The sequence below is a fragment of the Corvus kubaryi genome, unplaced genomic scaffold, assembly GCF_017639235.1.
Source record: "Corvus kubaryi isolate FWS band 111438036 unplaced genomic scaffold, C.kubaryi_AGA036_p1.0 split1-37296, whole genome shotgun sequence".
In the NCBI taxonomy this organism is placed as follows: Eukaryota; Metazoa; Chordata; class Aves; order Passeriformes; family Corvidae; genus Corvus; species Corvus kubaryi.
The window spans coordinates 13030293-13045184 of record NW_024582075.1 but is presented as its reverse complement, the minus strand read 5'-3'; the positions used below and the strand labels follow the sequence as shown (position 1 = coordinate 13045184).

At 39.3% G+C, this 14892-nt stretch overlaps 1 protein-coding gene across 8 annotated transcripts in view; it reads right to left on the bottom strand.

Annotated features, from left to right (window-relative positions):
• Window positions 1-12319, bottom strand: part of FREM1 (FRAS1 related extracellular matrix 1) — a 66604-nt gene extending 54285 nt beyond the window's left edge. For 3 of the 8 annotated variants that reach the window (XM_042012811.1, XM_042012812.1, XM_042012813.1), the window contains exons 1-4: window positions 11932-12319; window positions 6059-6557; window positions 867-961; window positions 28-323 (exon numbers count right to left, since the gene is read on the bottom strand). In XM_042012811.1, coding sequence (XP_041868745.1) covers window positions 28-323; window positions 867-961; window positions 6059-6289 — 622 coding nt within the window. In that variant the 5' untranslated portion in view covers window positions 6290-6557; window positions 11932-12319. The remainder of the gene's footprint in view (window positions 1-27; window positions 324-866; window positions 962-6058; window positions 6558-11931) is intronic. The other 5 variants (XM_042012807.1, XM_042012809.1, XM_042012808.1 and 2 more) reach the window with 3 other exon arrangements.
• Between the last annotated feature and the right edge of the window lie 2573 nt (window positions 12320-14892).

Genomic DNA, 14892 nt, shown 5'->3' with positions numbered 1-14892 from the left:
AATACAAACAACTAAAGCACATCATACTAGTGCCAGGGAAGAATGGCTGATCTCCACGAAACTGCTCTTGCTGCTCTTTCCTGGTGACAAGCTGGCCATGAGCAGGCAGGTGAGTTTCCGAAGAGATTATGGAAATGGTGCAATCCAGGTTTATCTTCCTGTCATAATCAAAGGTGAGGATGTTCTTGTCAATCACCCTGGACAGACCGTGGTATTCAGGGACCTCCAAAGCATGGGAACGCATTTTTATGATGTTACAGTCTGGCTCAAGTAACTGCACATGGAGGGTGAATGTTTCTACAAATGTTTCAGTTTCTGTAAACCTGCAAGTGACAGAAGAAAATTAGTTATGCTTCATCCCATCTTCAGTTGCTTTGTGATTTGGGTATTGTCCTCACCATCTAAACTGAATTACTTGAACCCCTTTCTCTCTTGTGTGCTCAAGCCTTGAATTGCCATAATCTGCCCAAATCCCCATGCTTGTAAGCAGGGTGTCTTTGTGAAGGAAGAGGTTATTCGCTGTGTACCTGTGAGAGTGTCTGTCCCTATCAGCAGGACAGCAAAGAATATGCAGTACTCTGAAAGTACAGTTGTCACTTCCCATAGCACAATGAAAAATCACTATTTTTCTGTAATAAGCAAGCAATACATAATACACATTAAATGGGCATTATCTGCAATACATGGTGAGAAATGTTTCTGTAAACAGATGGTCACTTGTTAACTAATGATGCAGCTACTGGAACTAAGTAGTTACAGCATGTACAGCAGAACATGCTCTAACTGTAAAAAATGGACTGCTTGCTCTTCCTGAGGTCAGCTGGGCTCCTGGCAACAGTGAAGTGCGATCTCCTGCTGCTCCTTACCTGTACAGCCTGAGCATGACCATGTCTTCATCTAAAATTGGACATCCATTGTGGGTATATTTGACTTCATTAGGAAGGAAGTGACAGTCAAAAACCTACGAAGGAGACAGAATAGACTTGACACCACACTGCCAAGGATATTAACTTCACAACATCTGTTCCACTTCTCTCTGAGTGCCTGGAATACATCAGACTGAGGAAATTTTTAATATGTAGTTCGTTTCTACAAGTAGGTATTCACCTGTTCTGTAATCTCCCAGTAAGAATCAGAGCAACCACTTAAACATGGGGCTGCTAGCACTCCACAGTTAGAAGGGCAGAGGTCATATGTGATTGTTTCAGGCTGCCAAGTCCCTCCCCAGTACAACACATAGTTTGACCTCATCTTTACTGCAGCCTCTGGAGTTAAGGACACAGGTGTATCCAGCGGCACATACAACTGCAGTGGTGCTGAAAAGACAGCAGGTCCAGCATTATAACATGAGATTTATTGACTTTTAAAGTTGCTCATGGCAATTGCTTGATCATATAGTAAATCTTGCTTTATGACTACTACAAATGGACTACAAAAATACAACCCAGCAAAATTTCTGTTAGAAACTTTGCTCAGATTTGTTAGCTCTTTTCTAGATCAGATGTTGTCTCTGCGCCATACCAAGATCCAGCCCCAAAATCAGTATAATCCACTTCAAAAAAGCAATCTGTCCCATGATGTTCCCTATGTTGTCCCTACCAGCTAATTCAAAATAGACTAATACTTACAACACACCGGATACAGGTAAAATTTGTGAGTCTGTCTGGCCACAGTTTGACATCTAAGCCCGACACTTACTTCAGGCAGATTGATTTATTTAATGGTTGGTTGACTTGTGAAAGCAAGGTAATGAGGAAACATGCCTGACACAAAGAGAAAAAAGATTGCTTTGTAGAACTGTGATACACTCATTCTTTGGAAAAGGGATTTGGATTCTGGGGCATACAATTTTCGTGTTCTCAAATACTGCAATTTGCAAGACTGGCAAATTATAATTCCCATGCAGTGGTGTTTTTTTACAGAAACAACATCTGAAAGCTCCTAGCATTGATAAGACTATGTCTATGTTATCCTTTTGATAACAGGGAATCCCTACATAGTCCATGGAGGATGGAGGATACTCATGTTTTGTAACTAAAAGGCATGTTCTAGCTAGCAAGAAACCCAAATCACTGCATTTCCTAAGCATTTTGCTATGAATGTTAATGTAGTTTTCATTGTATTTTTTAGGAGCAGTATTCACAAATCATTACATGGACTTTCACAGACTAAAGTGAAATCTGTTCAGCATTCACTAATAGACCTAAAGAGGCCATAACTAATAGTGATTAATATACTTATATGGCTGACTGACTAGCCACTTTTTTTTTTTTTTTTTTTTTTTTCAAAAAAAGAAGAGGTAACTTTTTAATGACAGTAGTTTTTTAATATATGACAAAAGAATCATGAAAATGAAGTGCCTTACTTGAATTGCCTTTGTTTCCCCAACCACTTTGGAGGATGCTGAAATGACTGAGGGACTTCAGTGAGGTTCTAAAATGTTGACTAAAAGTGTAGCTCATAAAGAAAATTTTTAGATATTCTGACTTTCAGTGTAAAAATTACGTAATAATTTAATTCTAAATTAATTGTTATTGCATAGTTAACTGAAGCGCCTCATGACCACTTTGTGGATTTATGCTAAAGGATAAAAGAACTACTGAACTTCATTTCTTTCTAGCCATTACACAGAACAGAACTTACATCTTTCTATAATGGAAGAACAGTTAGAGTTTCTCAGCTTCCATTATTAGTGAGAGGGTCCATTTCCTCTGAAGTTATTCTCAGATGCTCAAGCAATGTGATAATTATTCTGTATTCTTAGCAATTTTAAAATTTATTGCCTGCTTTTAACTTTCATCAAGAAGTTCATTGTGCAAAGTCTTTCCCTTTTTTTGCCTGTTTGTTTTTTTAAACGATGAGTTAGTTGATTTTCAGACATATATACACGGATTAACCTCTTGGAATAATCTGTAAGATATAGTGTTATGGAAAATGTCCTTGATTTTATTTGTTGGGACTGCTTAGAAAGGAAAGAAAAGAACAATTTGTGGAAAACAAAATTACTCTCATATGATGTAGGTTTTGACTATGTTGTGTCTGTTCTGTTGTGTATTATTTTCAAATGCCATAGAAATATGTGCTTTGCTTTTTTTCAAACAAAACCAACAAATATGTATTTTTCTTACTTAATGTCTCTTCTTTCTTAGTACAAGCTAGCATAAAGGAACATGATAGTTAACTAATCAATTGGATAGTCTTATGTGATATTCCACAAAAACAGGAAATAAAATTAAGTAGTTATGTGGTATGTTATCTTAAAGAAAAAAAAGTATATTAAGTACAAAACCCACTCGTATTGTCATTTCAGAAGCTTAATATTGTGCACTGAAAGTAAGATTCTTCACTGACATAAATCAGTGCAGATCCCTCAAAGTCAAGAGGATTTTGGTTACAGAATGCTGTTTTGGGGGACCATGTCAAAGGCTTTACAGAACTCAAGGTAAATGGTATCTGTAGCCCTTGCCTTGCCCACTGATGGAGTCACTCCACACAGAAAGCCAATGGGTTGGTCAGGCAGGATTTGCCCTTGGTGAAGCCATGCCAGGTGTCTCAAATCACCTCGCTGTCCTCCATGTGCCTTTGCACAGCTTCTAGGAGGATCTGTCCCATGATGCTCCCGGGCACAGAGGGCAGGCTGAGAGGTCAGTAGTTCCCAGGAAAGATCCACCCTTTTTAAGGATGGGTACTGTATTTCCCTCTTTCCAGTCTGGAAACTGGGATTTCACCTGACCACCACAACTTTTCAAGCATCATGATATGTGAATTTTGAACTACATCAGCCAGTTCCCCCAGAACTCTGGGATGCATCTCACTGGGTCCAATCATATAAAATAATTTATGCCTTTATTTTTAAGACATCATTTGTTCCACATCTTAATTGATAACAAGGGGATGGAAAATTTAGCACCTTTCTACAAAGGTTTGTTAACACTGACTGACAGTCAGTTTATATGTGTATTGAGACACAATCTGCTTTGTAAAAAGAAACATCTGGTTTATGTTTCCTGATACGTTTTCCTTTTGTATGAACAGGCAACTCTAATTGTCTATAAATTCACTGGGTGAGACAAAGGAAATCTAAATCTTTTTCTAATTAATGTTGAGCTTTGTTTTTTTCCACTTCAACTGCTTTTCAATTACAATTTGTAATTAAATTGTCATACATTCCTAGAACATTACTCACTTTAATGGTAGTAAACCAGATCATACCAGAGACATTTTCTGGCTGCAGAATTTTCTGTAGAAAGATCATGAGTGGCACAAGGAGATCTGGACTCTGGCACCTTTTTTCAGGAACGGTGAAAGCTCAAGCACCGCCTCTCTCCAGCCTGCTGCCCTAGGGCCACCTGCCCAGCAGAGCTCTTCTCTCTACATGAGTGCCTGCAGCTTCCATGAGCCACACTCAACTGCCTGGGCACACGTTCATGGCCATAAAACAACAGGTGCTTAACAGAAGCGGGGCTGGGAGAGGGGAAGTCATTTGGAAAACAAGGTGTAGTGAATGCACATCCCGCAGGATCTCTTGAAAAGGGCCTCTAACTATATGCTTGAAACATGTTGGGTTACACAGGACAAAACAGCTATTTCAAAATACCTGGGTCCTACTGCAGACAGAGGCTGAGGCAGAAACTGAAAGCAAAATCACCCCTCAGCCAGCCAGATTGCCTGCAGAAGAGGTTTGCTATAGGTTTCACATTTAAGTCCCTCTTTTTCTCCTCTCCTTTAGATTGGATATTATGAAAAATTTCTTTACCAAAAGGTTGGTCAGGCATTAAAAGAGGTGTCCCAAGGAAGTGGTGGAATCACCATACCTGGAAACATTCAAAAATTGTATATATGTAGGGCTTGGGTACATGGTTTAGTAGTGGACCTTGCAGTGCTGGGTTACTGGTTGGACTCAGTGTTCTTGGAGGTCTTTCCAGCCTGAATGATTCTATGTTCATATGAATCAAGGACCAACCTATACTGGGGAAATAGAGGTGGGGTACTATGGTCAGTGTCCCTGTGCTGGCAGAAAACAAGCCCTGGGGTAGCTTCAGCAGATGCACCTACACTCCTTGGGGCCAGTCTATAGAGAAGATCACACATTGTCCTGTCCATCACCTCCTGTTTTCCCTGGCATGCCTCTGCTCCTTAGGGGTGCTGATTCAGCTGAAGTACTTGTCAGTGGTATGCAAAAATAATAGTGATGACCAAGACAGAGGTTTTGAAAAACCTTTTGATACTGGTGCTCCTTCACCTATATTCACAGAAGATACCAACATCCCCAGAGAGTAGGTTTAAAACTATATTCATACACAAACACACAGAAGTGTGCTGTGGCACAAACCAGAATTTTTCAAAAAGCCAAAACCTGCTTGGCTATGGTTCATTAAAACCATTCATCTTCTGTCTATAATATTACATCTGCGTGACAACTACTTTCAACTCCTTCCTACTATAACTCAGGTGGGGCGATTTCTAAAGCAGATGAGTAGCAGAATGGTAATTTGTGAAATACATTTCATTATTCCTACAGGCTTGACATTTGAACAGAAAACAGGGGAGTTATAATGTATTTGCCATCTGCTAACAATTTGGCTGCTGCAGAGCAGAACAAACAATGGTGTGCACAATGTGCTTATTGTATGTGATTATTTTTTTCTTAATTGCTCCTTAAGTAGTGGCTCCGTGACTAAAATGCAGAATGCTGTAGTGGGCTATGCATTACCCAAGGGGCACTGGTTACTCTCATGGGAGAAAAATAAGCAGCTGAGAGACTGGATGATATCTCCTATCTGAAAGTTTTGAAATACCCATTCTTCACTTGTGAAAGGAGACCTTGACCAGACTCATTTCTGTGCACTCATGCTACTGAGCTCAGCTTTTGGATCTCAGGGCTGCAGTTCTCTACTAGCTGTCTTTTTAAGAAAAAGGCCGAATGCCACAGACCTTTCAGTTTCATGCCTTTTAGTTACTACCCAAAAGAAAAACAAAAATCAGTAAAGCAGCTCTTTTTAGTTTCTCCCAGACCTGCACACACCAACATTCAAGCAGCAAAACAGAGCCCAAATACCTGTGGAGTTAGTTTCCCAACCCTCTGTGTTATTGGCTCATTAATCACAACTTCTACTTTGCAGACATCTTTCTCTCTGGGTATGGAAAACTTGAGGTCTTCTTCTGACAGGAAGACAGACTGCCCCTTCATCACTTTAACCCCAAGGTTCAAACTAATAAAGGAGGAGCACACAGCTCTTAACATGACAGGCAGCAGTAGAAACAACCAGCTTTTCTCAATGGGCTTCATATTATAAGGGGGTGCCAGCCTTTTTCACCAGTAAAACAATTTCTTAACAAAAGGAGTCTTCTTTCTCCACCAGCAGAGTTTCACCATATAACGAAGGCATTATTAGCCACAGGTAAAAATGTATGATATGTTTTCTATTAGTAGGTCCTTCTTGACTGAAATTTGGGCAGGACCCTTTCAAAATACACTTAGGTTTTTATAAAATTCACTGGTCACGCCTGACAAAATGATGAATGTGTTCTCAGAGTCCTTTCAAGGTTTGTTAATCCTGAAAAAAAAAAGGAAAATTGCTATAAGGCATTAAGCAACTATAGGGATAAAAACAGAACAACAAACAGGCACACAATACCTTCCATCATTCCTGACAATTGCAGTTCATTTCAAGCAGCAGCTTGACTTCACCTTTGAATGCTATTCGGTGTACACATGCTCAGAAAATTAGGTATCTACCAATGAGAGTTCTCCCTCAACAGATCAGCTCTCCATGTGAATTCCAGGCACCTGTAGTCTGTATGCACATACAAACCCTTGCTGTGTAGGATCCTTTGTTACTGACCTTTTTAACTGCAGGACTGCATAGATATTAATGAAACAGTATGAGCTCCAAATAGTGTGAAAGTTCAAAGGTGCTCATTCAGATTAAATAAACCAGAAAGTGAGATGAAAGGAAGGTGGCCTCCTGTTAAATCTGTTTTCTCTCTGCCATTGGAGGCATGAGAAAAAAAATCAACCTCTAGTTGAAAACACCTTTCCCATGCCTCTCTACTCTTCCTGTTACAGTAAGTAACTGTGCCAGGACAGCAGCATAGGAACATGTGATATGGAATGGCAAAGCTGTAATTTTTCTTTAAAAAAAAAAAAAAACACCTGAGAAAAATTCAGTGACAATAAAGAAGAAGAGATAATATGGAAAATAAATTACACAAGTTTCTCATGTGCCTAGTTACAGTTAATCTTCATCCTTCATGTTTATAACCGCATAAAGAAAGAATTTTTCTTCTGACATTAAACAAGCACTATTGAAATCCTTTTAAGAGCCTAATTTCTACAATCCTCCAAAGTAACTGAATTTACAGCCCAAAGAATAGGAAGTGATATCGATTTAATAAAATTTGAGTAGATCGTAAGAGTTCCAAGACAGAAAAGTGTCAACATTCCTTTAGTTTATGTAAATTTTTAATGTCCTGACTACTTATTTGGCACAGCCTTACTACCAACAGTGAACTTTCCTGAAAATGAATTTAAAAACAAATCCTTGTATCTCTTTATTTTCTTTGTTGATTTTAACAGGTAAGTGTTCCCTCCATTGTTTCCAGAAGAATGACCTTCTAAACAGCTTATAATGGAATGCACATCTCCACCCAGTTTTAAATTTCACTGGAAAACAACTGGCAGTTCAGAAATTCTGTCAAACTATTCACTTCCTAATGTTAAACAAGACAGATCCACTCACTTCACCACAGATTTAAGGTTGAGTACTTTGAGAGTCACATACATGTAAACTTGGATGTATGTTGACTATGTAGTCTGGGACATAAAATTTAAGTCTAGTTTTCTAAGTATTTATCTGAAAGTCTTTCCATTTTGGTTTAGAATATTGAAGCCATACCTGTCTGAAGAAAATCTGAGAGAAAATGTAGAATTCTAGCCAGTGGAAAAGGCATGAAATCCATGGTTGAATATTCAATAAGAAAGTAATGCGAAATTTTAGATTCAGTCTAGGACCTGGCAAAGTGCTAAGAAGCAGTTAATGACTCTGACACACAGACCCCATGGTTTACCTCTCATGACAGTGCCAGTAACTGTCTGCTCCATAGCAGCAGGCTGAGGCATAGATTTATGGTTCAAAATAGCTTTATTCACAGGCATTTTCTTACAGGACAACTCATCAGAAATTATGACATTAAAGCCCAGATAGTTTTTACTTTCTCTACTCCCACATAGATAGCTATCACAAAACCATGTGATAGTTGTGAGATAACCACATTACCAGCTGGGGAATGGCACTCATGCAGAGATGTCTGCATCTTGACTCTGTTACAACCCAGGTTCATCTATTTCTTGTGCCTGCCCTGTAAATCCCAGCATTGAGTGAAGCTTTAAACCTCAGGTGCAGGTACAGGTTTCTGTGCTCCCGTTCCTTACCCTGCATCAAAAACAGAAAGTCTACAAGAACAGAGAGTCCACAAGAGGAATCAGGACCATTTTGACCAATTTAATGGTGGGTGTATGAGACATTCTCCGCTACAAATTTGGTCCTGTTGTCACTGTATATTACAGTCTTGCTTTGGCTACTTTAACATACAGACACAGCTCCTGTATCACTATGTATGTGTTTGTCCCATGTGTTTCAGCCACTGGACTCTACTTGGATGCTGTAGGACTCTCTCCTTAGGTGGCCAAGTGAAGATCTTGGGAAGTATAAGCTCACTTTCTCAATCACTTATCCAATCACAACAAAATGAAATGGCAAGGCATCCTTTCAGTACATAATGACAATAAAAATGAGAAGGTTTTGGGGTAAGTGCCATGATACTAACGCCCTCCCTATTTGTAAAGAAGGTCATTGCTTCAGTGAAGTCATGTGTGTGCTACATGGTACTTATGCTAATTGACGGAGACAGTATGCTGCTCTTCAGCAGATATACAACTGCTAGTGATGCCACTGTCACTTTTTGTGGCTGCTTTGGACTTCCTTACTGCTCTCCCCCTAATATCATAGCTGAACCTCATTCACCCCTGATAATCCTTGGCATGCCACCTGTGTATCCAAAATGGACATCCAACTAAGGCACTGTTTAATTCCAAATGCACCAAAATATTTCAGGTATATTTAGTGGTCTAATGAAATAATGGTATTCATTAACAACACAGAAGGAGAATCAGTATTGCAAAATTAAGCTGCTTTCTCATCAACTTTCTAAGGGTCTGTCTATATGCCAAAACACCTGAAACAACTCCAAGTGCACTGGGTGAATGCAAGCCCACAGAAAGGTACCGGGTTTTGTCCCAGAAGTAAAACAGTCATGTCAGTTCAGGGATATATCATATACTAGCTGTTATCCCTCAGTGGGGATGGAGCACATGATGTATGAGGAGAGGCAGACACAGCTGAATTTGTTCAGCCTGGAAAAGAAAGGCTTTATTGCTTATTTTTAGACTTCTAACAGAAGAGTGCCTGGAGCACGGGGAGAGACATGCAAACCCATTAAAACAGCAACAAGGGAAATTCACATTAGTTATTAGAAAAGAAGAAAAAAAAAGATATCACAAACATAGGCAGTGGAACGGATTTCATGGAGTCCTCTCAGATATATTTAATAAACTAATCAGAGCCTGAGTTGCTTGATGTAACTTTGAAGCCAGACTTGCTATAAAACAGGCTTTTCTTGGGGAAAGAGGTGGGAGGAGCTACCGTCAGAGGTCCTTCTTGCCCAAAATCATGTGCTGACTCTAAGCTGAAAAGACAGAACCATCTGACTGCCAGGATCTAGGTTAATTACCTGGTGTATTTTTGCAAAATACTGCATTATACCCTGCCAACTGTCCAGTAATTCCCCTGAGATCCAATAAACCCATACTGGTATCAAAAATGTGGTAATGAATAAAGAGACCTCCTTTCCTGTGTACATTGGCCAAGCTGACTCTGAGATTTGAAAGCCTGGAATATAAATCCTGAAGACGTGCCCAAGGCATTGAACAAGGGACACATGGCAACGGTGCTCTAAGGAGCTACTCATCTGCTGGCAGCTCCTGCCCACTCTGGGGAGAAGGCAGGGGGAGAAGGGGCCTCTGAGGAGGCAGTGAATGTGACTCTGTAGAGTTGACAGAGGGACATACCAGACTGGGGACAGTGTAAAGGAGGGTTTCTGTGAACTTTAGATGTGGTTTGTTAAAAATTTCCTCCGAGTGACAGAACTAGTTTTCCCTCAGGGCTGCTGGTGCACATGTGGGAAATGATGCAATGGTTAATTACAAACATTAACGACTAGTGAGTCTGATTCTGAGAGCTAAATTGATGTAAGTAAAAGATTAATCCAAGTAGTTTAGATAGCTATCTACCAACACAATAAAACCTGAAACAGCACCAATAAGTCTCAGCTTTAATACCTAAAACTTGACTGAAGAACCTGTAATCACTAGTGAGCTTGAGCCGAGTCTCAATGACACCAAAAGCCTTCACTCGGATTTGGATGAGACTTCAAGAGTTTCTCTGTATGTGAAAAAATCTCTGGTTGCCTGGGATATTTCCCTGAACAGATGGATCAAAACTGCCCAACTCTTTTGCAAAGCTGGAAGGAGAAAATGGAGAATGATTGTTGTGGGTTGGAAGCTGGATTGATTTGTTTTAATGAATACCAGAAAAAGTTTGCAAGAAACAGAAGGAAGAGACAAATTTTTTTGAGGATGGGTTTAAAGAAAACATGTAAGAGCTTTCCATGATTTCTAGGAAAGGAGATGAATATTATTACAGCAATTAAAATCTAGCCCAGGGCTATGAAAGGATCATGAGCTATTAAATTAGGACATTGTCACTTCAGAATGTGCTCTTAACACATGCACCCCTTGGACTGTTTGTTATTTTATGGTTTTGTTCCATGCACTACAAACAAGGATTACAGGTTACCAAGAAGCTAAGTATTTGGCAAAATATTTCCTGAGTTAAGGAATGGCAGATAACACCCTGTATGCAGTTACACCTTGGACATACGTCAACAGAAAAGATGCATTTTGCCTGAGGTAAAGTACAATCCTGAGTTAGGTGAGATTATGACTAGTAGAATTCTCTAACTAGCAAAAAAGTAACTTGCAAAATCGCCTTTTAATAACTGTTTGAAGACACAGTGTATAATTATCTGCAGAATGTGTTGGAATGTCTCAGCACAACACAGCGACAGCAACTTATCTCTAAAAGGTGATGGTTCCAGACAAATATATAGAAATCAGCAGGAAATGTAAAAAAAAAAAAACTTTGTAAGCACATATGTGTCAAGGAACACACATTAACTTCTATGCATACATTGACTAATAAATATCTGCCTAATTCAGATGAACTGAGTCAGCAGTCTGAACATAAATGAAAATGTAAAAATGCTGGCAGATCCCTACTTCAAAATAAGTGTACAATTTTAAAACATGCATTTAAAAAACAAGTCATCCCAGTTACATGAAATACATCATTTTTAAATACTTACTAGTATCAAAAGTTTTTACCATATCCTTCAGTGCTTTTTATCACATTTCTTCTAGTGTGTCTCACTAATAAGACAGTTCTAAGCAAAGAAATCTTATTTAGTTCTTCCAAGCTTTTATAAAAGCTAAAGCCACAAAGTTTTATTAGATCTGATGGAAAAAAGCCAGCATAATTGAGAAATCTATATCAACTTGAATATTAGGATAAAGTAACTTATTTGGAATTCAAACTTTCAAGTTAACTTCTACTAAACCACTGGCAGAACATAGTGCCTGTTTTCCTCGAAGTTAGAACTGAGCTTTCATCCATCTCAAGCTCAAAAATTACTGTCTGGTTGCTCTGCTGCAACATTCAGCAACAAACTGAACTCTGCAAGCTGTTAAGCACTATTGTGACAACAAACACAACAGCATTCAATGTGGAAAACAAACTTGAATAAAATACTTACAGGTAGTAGTGTTTCTGCTGGAGGCGAAACATGAGCTCATACTAGGAAAAGAGGAAAAAATGTATGTCACTGACCCAGTAATTTCTGTTTTAAAAGACTGGCAGAGAAAGAAATCCAATGAGTGAGCGACAGAGAGAAAGCAGAGAGGGGGAGGGGAGAGAGATAGATGAAATTCCAGTCTTTCTGGTCAGCTTGGCTGTAGTTTTCTCTGTACTGAAAATCCACAATAAACACTCCTTGCTTGCAAGACTGCTCCTGACTGCAGAGTCGCAAACTACAAATACTTTCGGGCTCCATATGATAACAGCACTCAGAGATGCCCTGTAGTGTTTACACTCAGCAATGCTTCTCTGGCAGCCAGCCTCAGATCTTCTTTTCCCCTTCTGCTAGTTAAGTCTGTTTGGAATAAAAATTGAGCTGCTGTTATTAAGGTTTGCTCTCTTTTTTTTGTCCCCACTTTTGCTAGTTTATTTCCTTCAAAACACACACACACCCCACCACAGCAGTATTCAAATTTTAATTTTCTTTTTTTCCATTCAAAACAGCAAGAAAGACAAAGAGTATAAGCAAAATCCTACTAATTATTAAATATCTCATAGGATCCAATATATGTCTCCAGCCTTCTGTCATGAGACACATCAGATCTGACCAGCTGGTGAGATTCTAAGTAAAATTTGCTACCACACAGTGGCTCATGTATGCACCCTGAGGAGTAAACCTGACAGCCCAAGTTTTCAGAGCACAGAATCTGTATTGCAAAGCCACAATATAGGGACAGACCATCCTATGTCCACCTCAGCAGAGGGACAAAAAGAGTTTTTAAGCATAGGGGACAAAAGGATCTTCAACCCAGCCACAGGACATTGTGACAAAGGCAAGAGGGACAGCATGGAGAAGAGCTACTGACTTCCAGGTTACCTGTGTAAACAACAGTCAAATCCAGCACAACCATAATGCTGTAACGTGTTGTCCCCCCCTTGCCCTTCTTTGAACAAGCAAGCTGACTTTGACCCTCATATGGAAACAAAACCGCAATATAAAAATGCAAAACTGAAGTCAGTAGGAAGAAAGAAAAGAACCAGCAGATGTTCCTGTGGCATGACTTATGTACAGATGACGAAAACAGATGAGTGTTAAAAATTAAAATGAACTCGGAGCTACACAATGTGTAATATGATACAATCTGGCCTATATTTCCCTAGGGAAAGAACACCACGCAAAAAATACTTCCTTGAGGTACATAACTAGTATTAGAGTGATATATTGTCCTGGATTTCAGACCACACATTTTATCAAGTTTCAGAAAAACTTGCAATAATTATTTGTCTCCTCTGAGTTATGTAGATGGCTGCGGGTTAGCCTGTGTGTTTGTGTTTTTGTTTGCTGAAACATAGCTTCTAATTCACTGTGATGAATGGCCTGTCTGCCTTGTACAGTGGTCTGATTAGGAGCTTCAGCATAACTACCCTTACAGGCTGATTAAAATAGTGGCAGTTTATTTTAAGGTCTGTGACACATTAATCAATAGTATCACTGCAGAAGCTGTCTTCAAACCAGTTTTATTACTGCAGCAATGAACTTAGCATCTCATTTCATATGGTACTCTTTAACTACAATTAATTTTTGCGATCTATCAAGATCACATTACCTAAAGGATAGAGCAAAATTACCCAAGCTTTTCTTGGTAAATGCCAGAGTACTGAAGAGAAGACAAGCCTTTTGCACAATACTCAGTCTCTCCATTTCAATGTTTGACCATACAGGAAAGAGTGTAGTTCTGTTTCCCATAGATGAAACTTAAGCACAGTATTCTTTATCAATTACTAGTAAAATCGTGCAGTCCAGACTGTTGATATGAAGGTAATAAGTTAAAAGTTTTCTGCAAGCTTTTGTTACAATATAGTTAAAATAGTTCTTTATGGGTTTTTATTTGAAAAAAAAAAAGATTTTACTTGAGGCACAAAGCAGGCAAAAACACACACACACGCACACACATACGCACAGACACCTCACACACAGCCCCACCTCTTCTCTTTCATTTTGACTTACATTGATAAGCAGTGTCCTAAACCCACATTGTCTGATATCTGCACCTTCAGTCAACACTCCTGTAAGCAGGATGGGGTTCTCAAAGTAGCAAAAGACTTGTCCCTGTCCTAATCTGGATGCTGTACAAGACGAAGATTTGATGCATTGTGAGGGAAAAAAGATACAATTATTTTCCAGGTATTTACTACATGACATAAATTTTCTTGTGTGAGCAACAACAGCTGGTTGCAGCAGTCCACTCTTCAGCCCCTAACACAACACAAGAAGGACAAAGTGAAAGATCTTGTTTAAAAGGGTAAGCGTTAAATCTACCACCTTCTTCCTCATCTCCAGCCCTTATGTACTCTTTCCATAAAGATTCATTGTGGAAAGGCCATTGAGTCCACTGTGTACTTCCTAAACATGAAACTGCAAGATTAGCAGCACAGGGCCTGACAGTGAACACTTAAGTAAGGTAGATTTGTTGACGGAGAGCTGACCTTGCAAGTGGCTGTCAATCTGCTCAGCTTACCTGGTGACTCGCCTAGTGGTTCCCAAGATCAAATTCATAAAAACACAATAATCTTGCCATCGAAAAACTCAGCACACTTTCCATGGAAGAAACAAGGATAACCTGGGACTACTGCATGCTTGTGGCTGGAGTCACCAGCTGAGTTTCTTTGCACGGCTGTACATTGCCACCACAATTAGGAGGGTTGCACTGCTGCCGCAGCCTGTCATCTTCATCCGCAATAACCCAGAGTTCACAAACACAAAAGTAAAAATGAAATTCACAACCAAACAGATTGCTGGTTATTTTCCCTCTTTATCCAAAAGAATTTTCTGGAGCATTAGCAAGGAAGCACTATACAAGATATTCCTTGGAGTTTTCTCCTAGGAAGCTGAGGTTCTGCTGGTTATCAGGTACAGCCA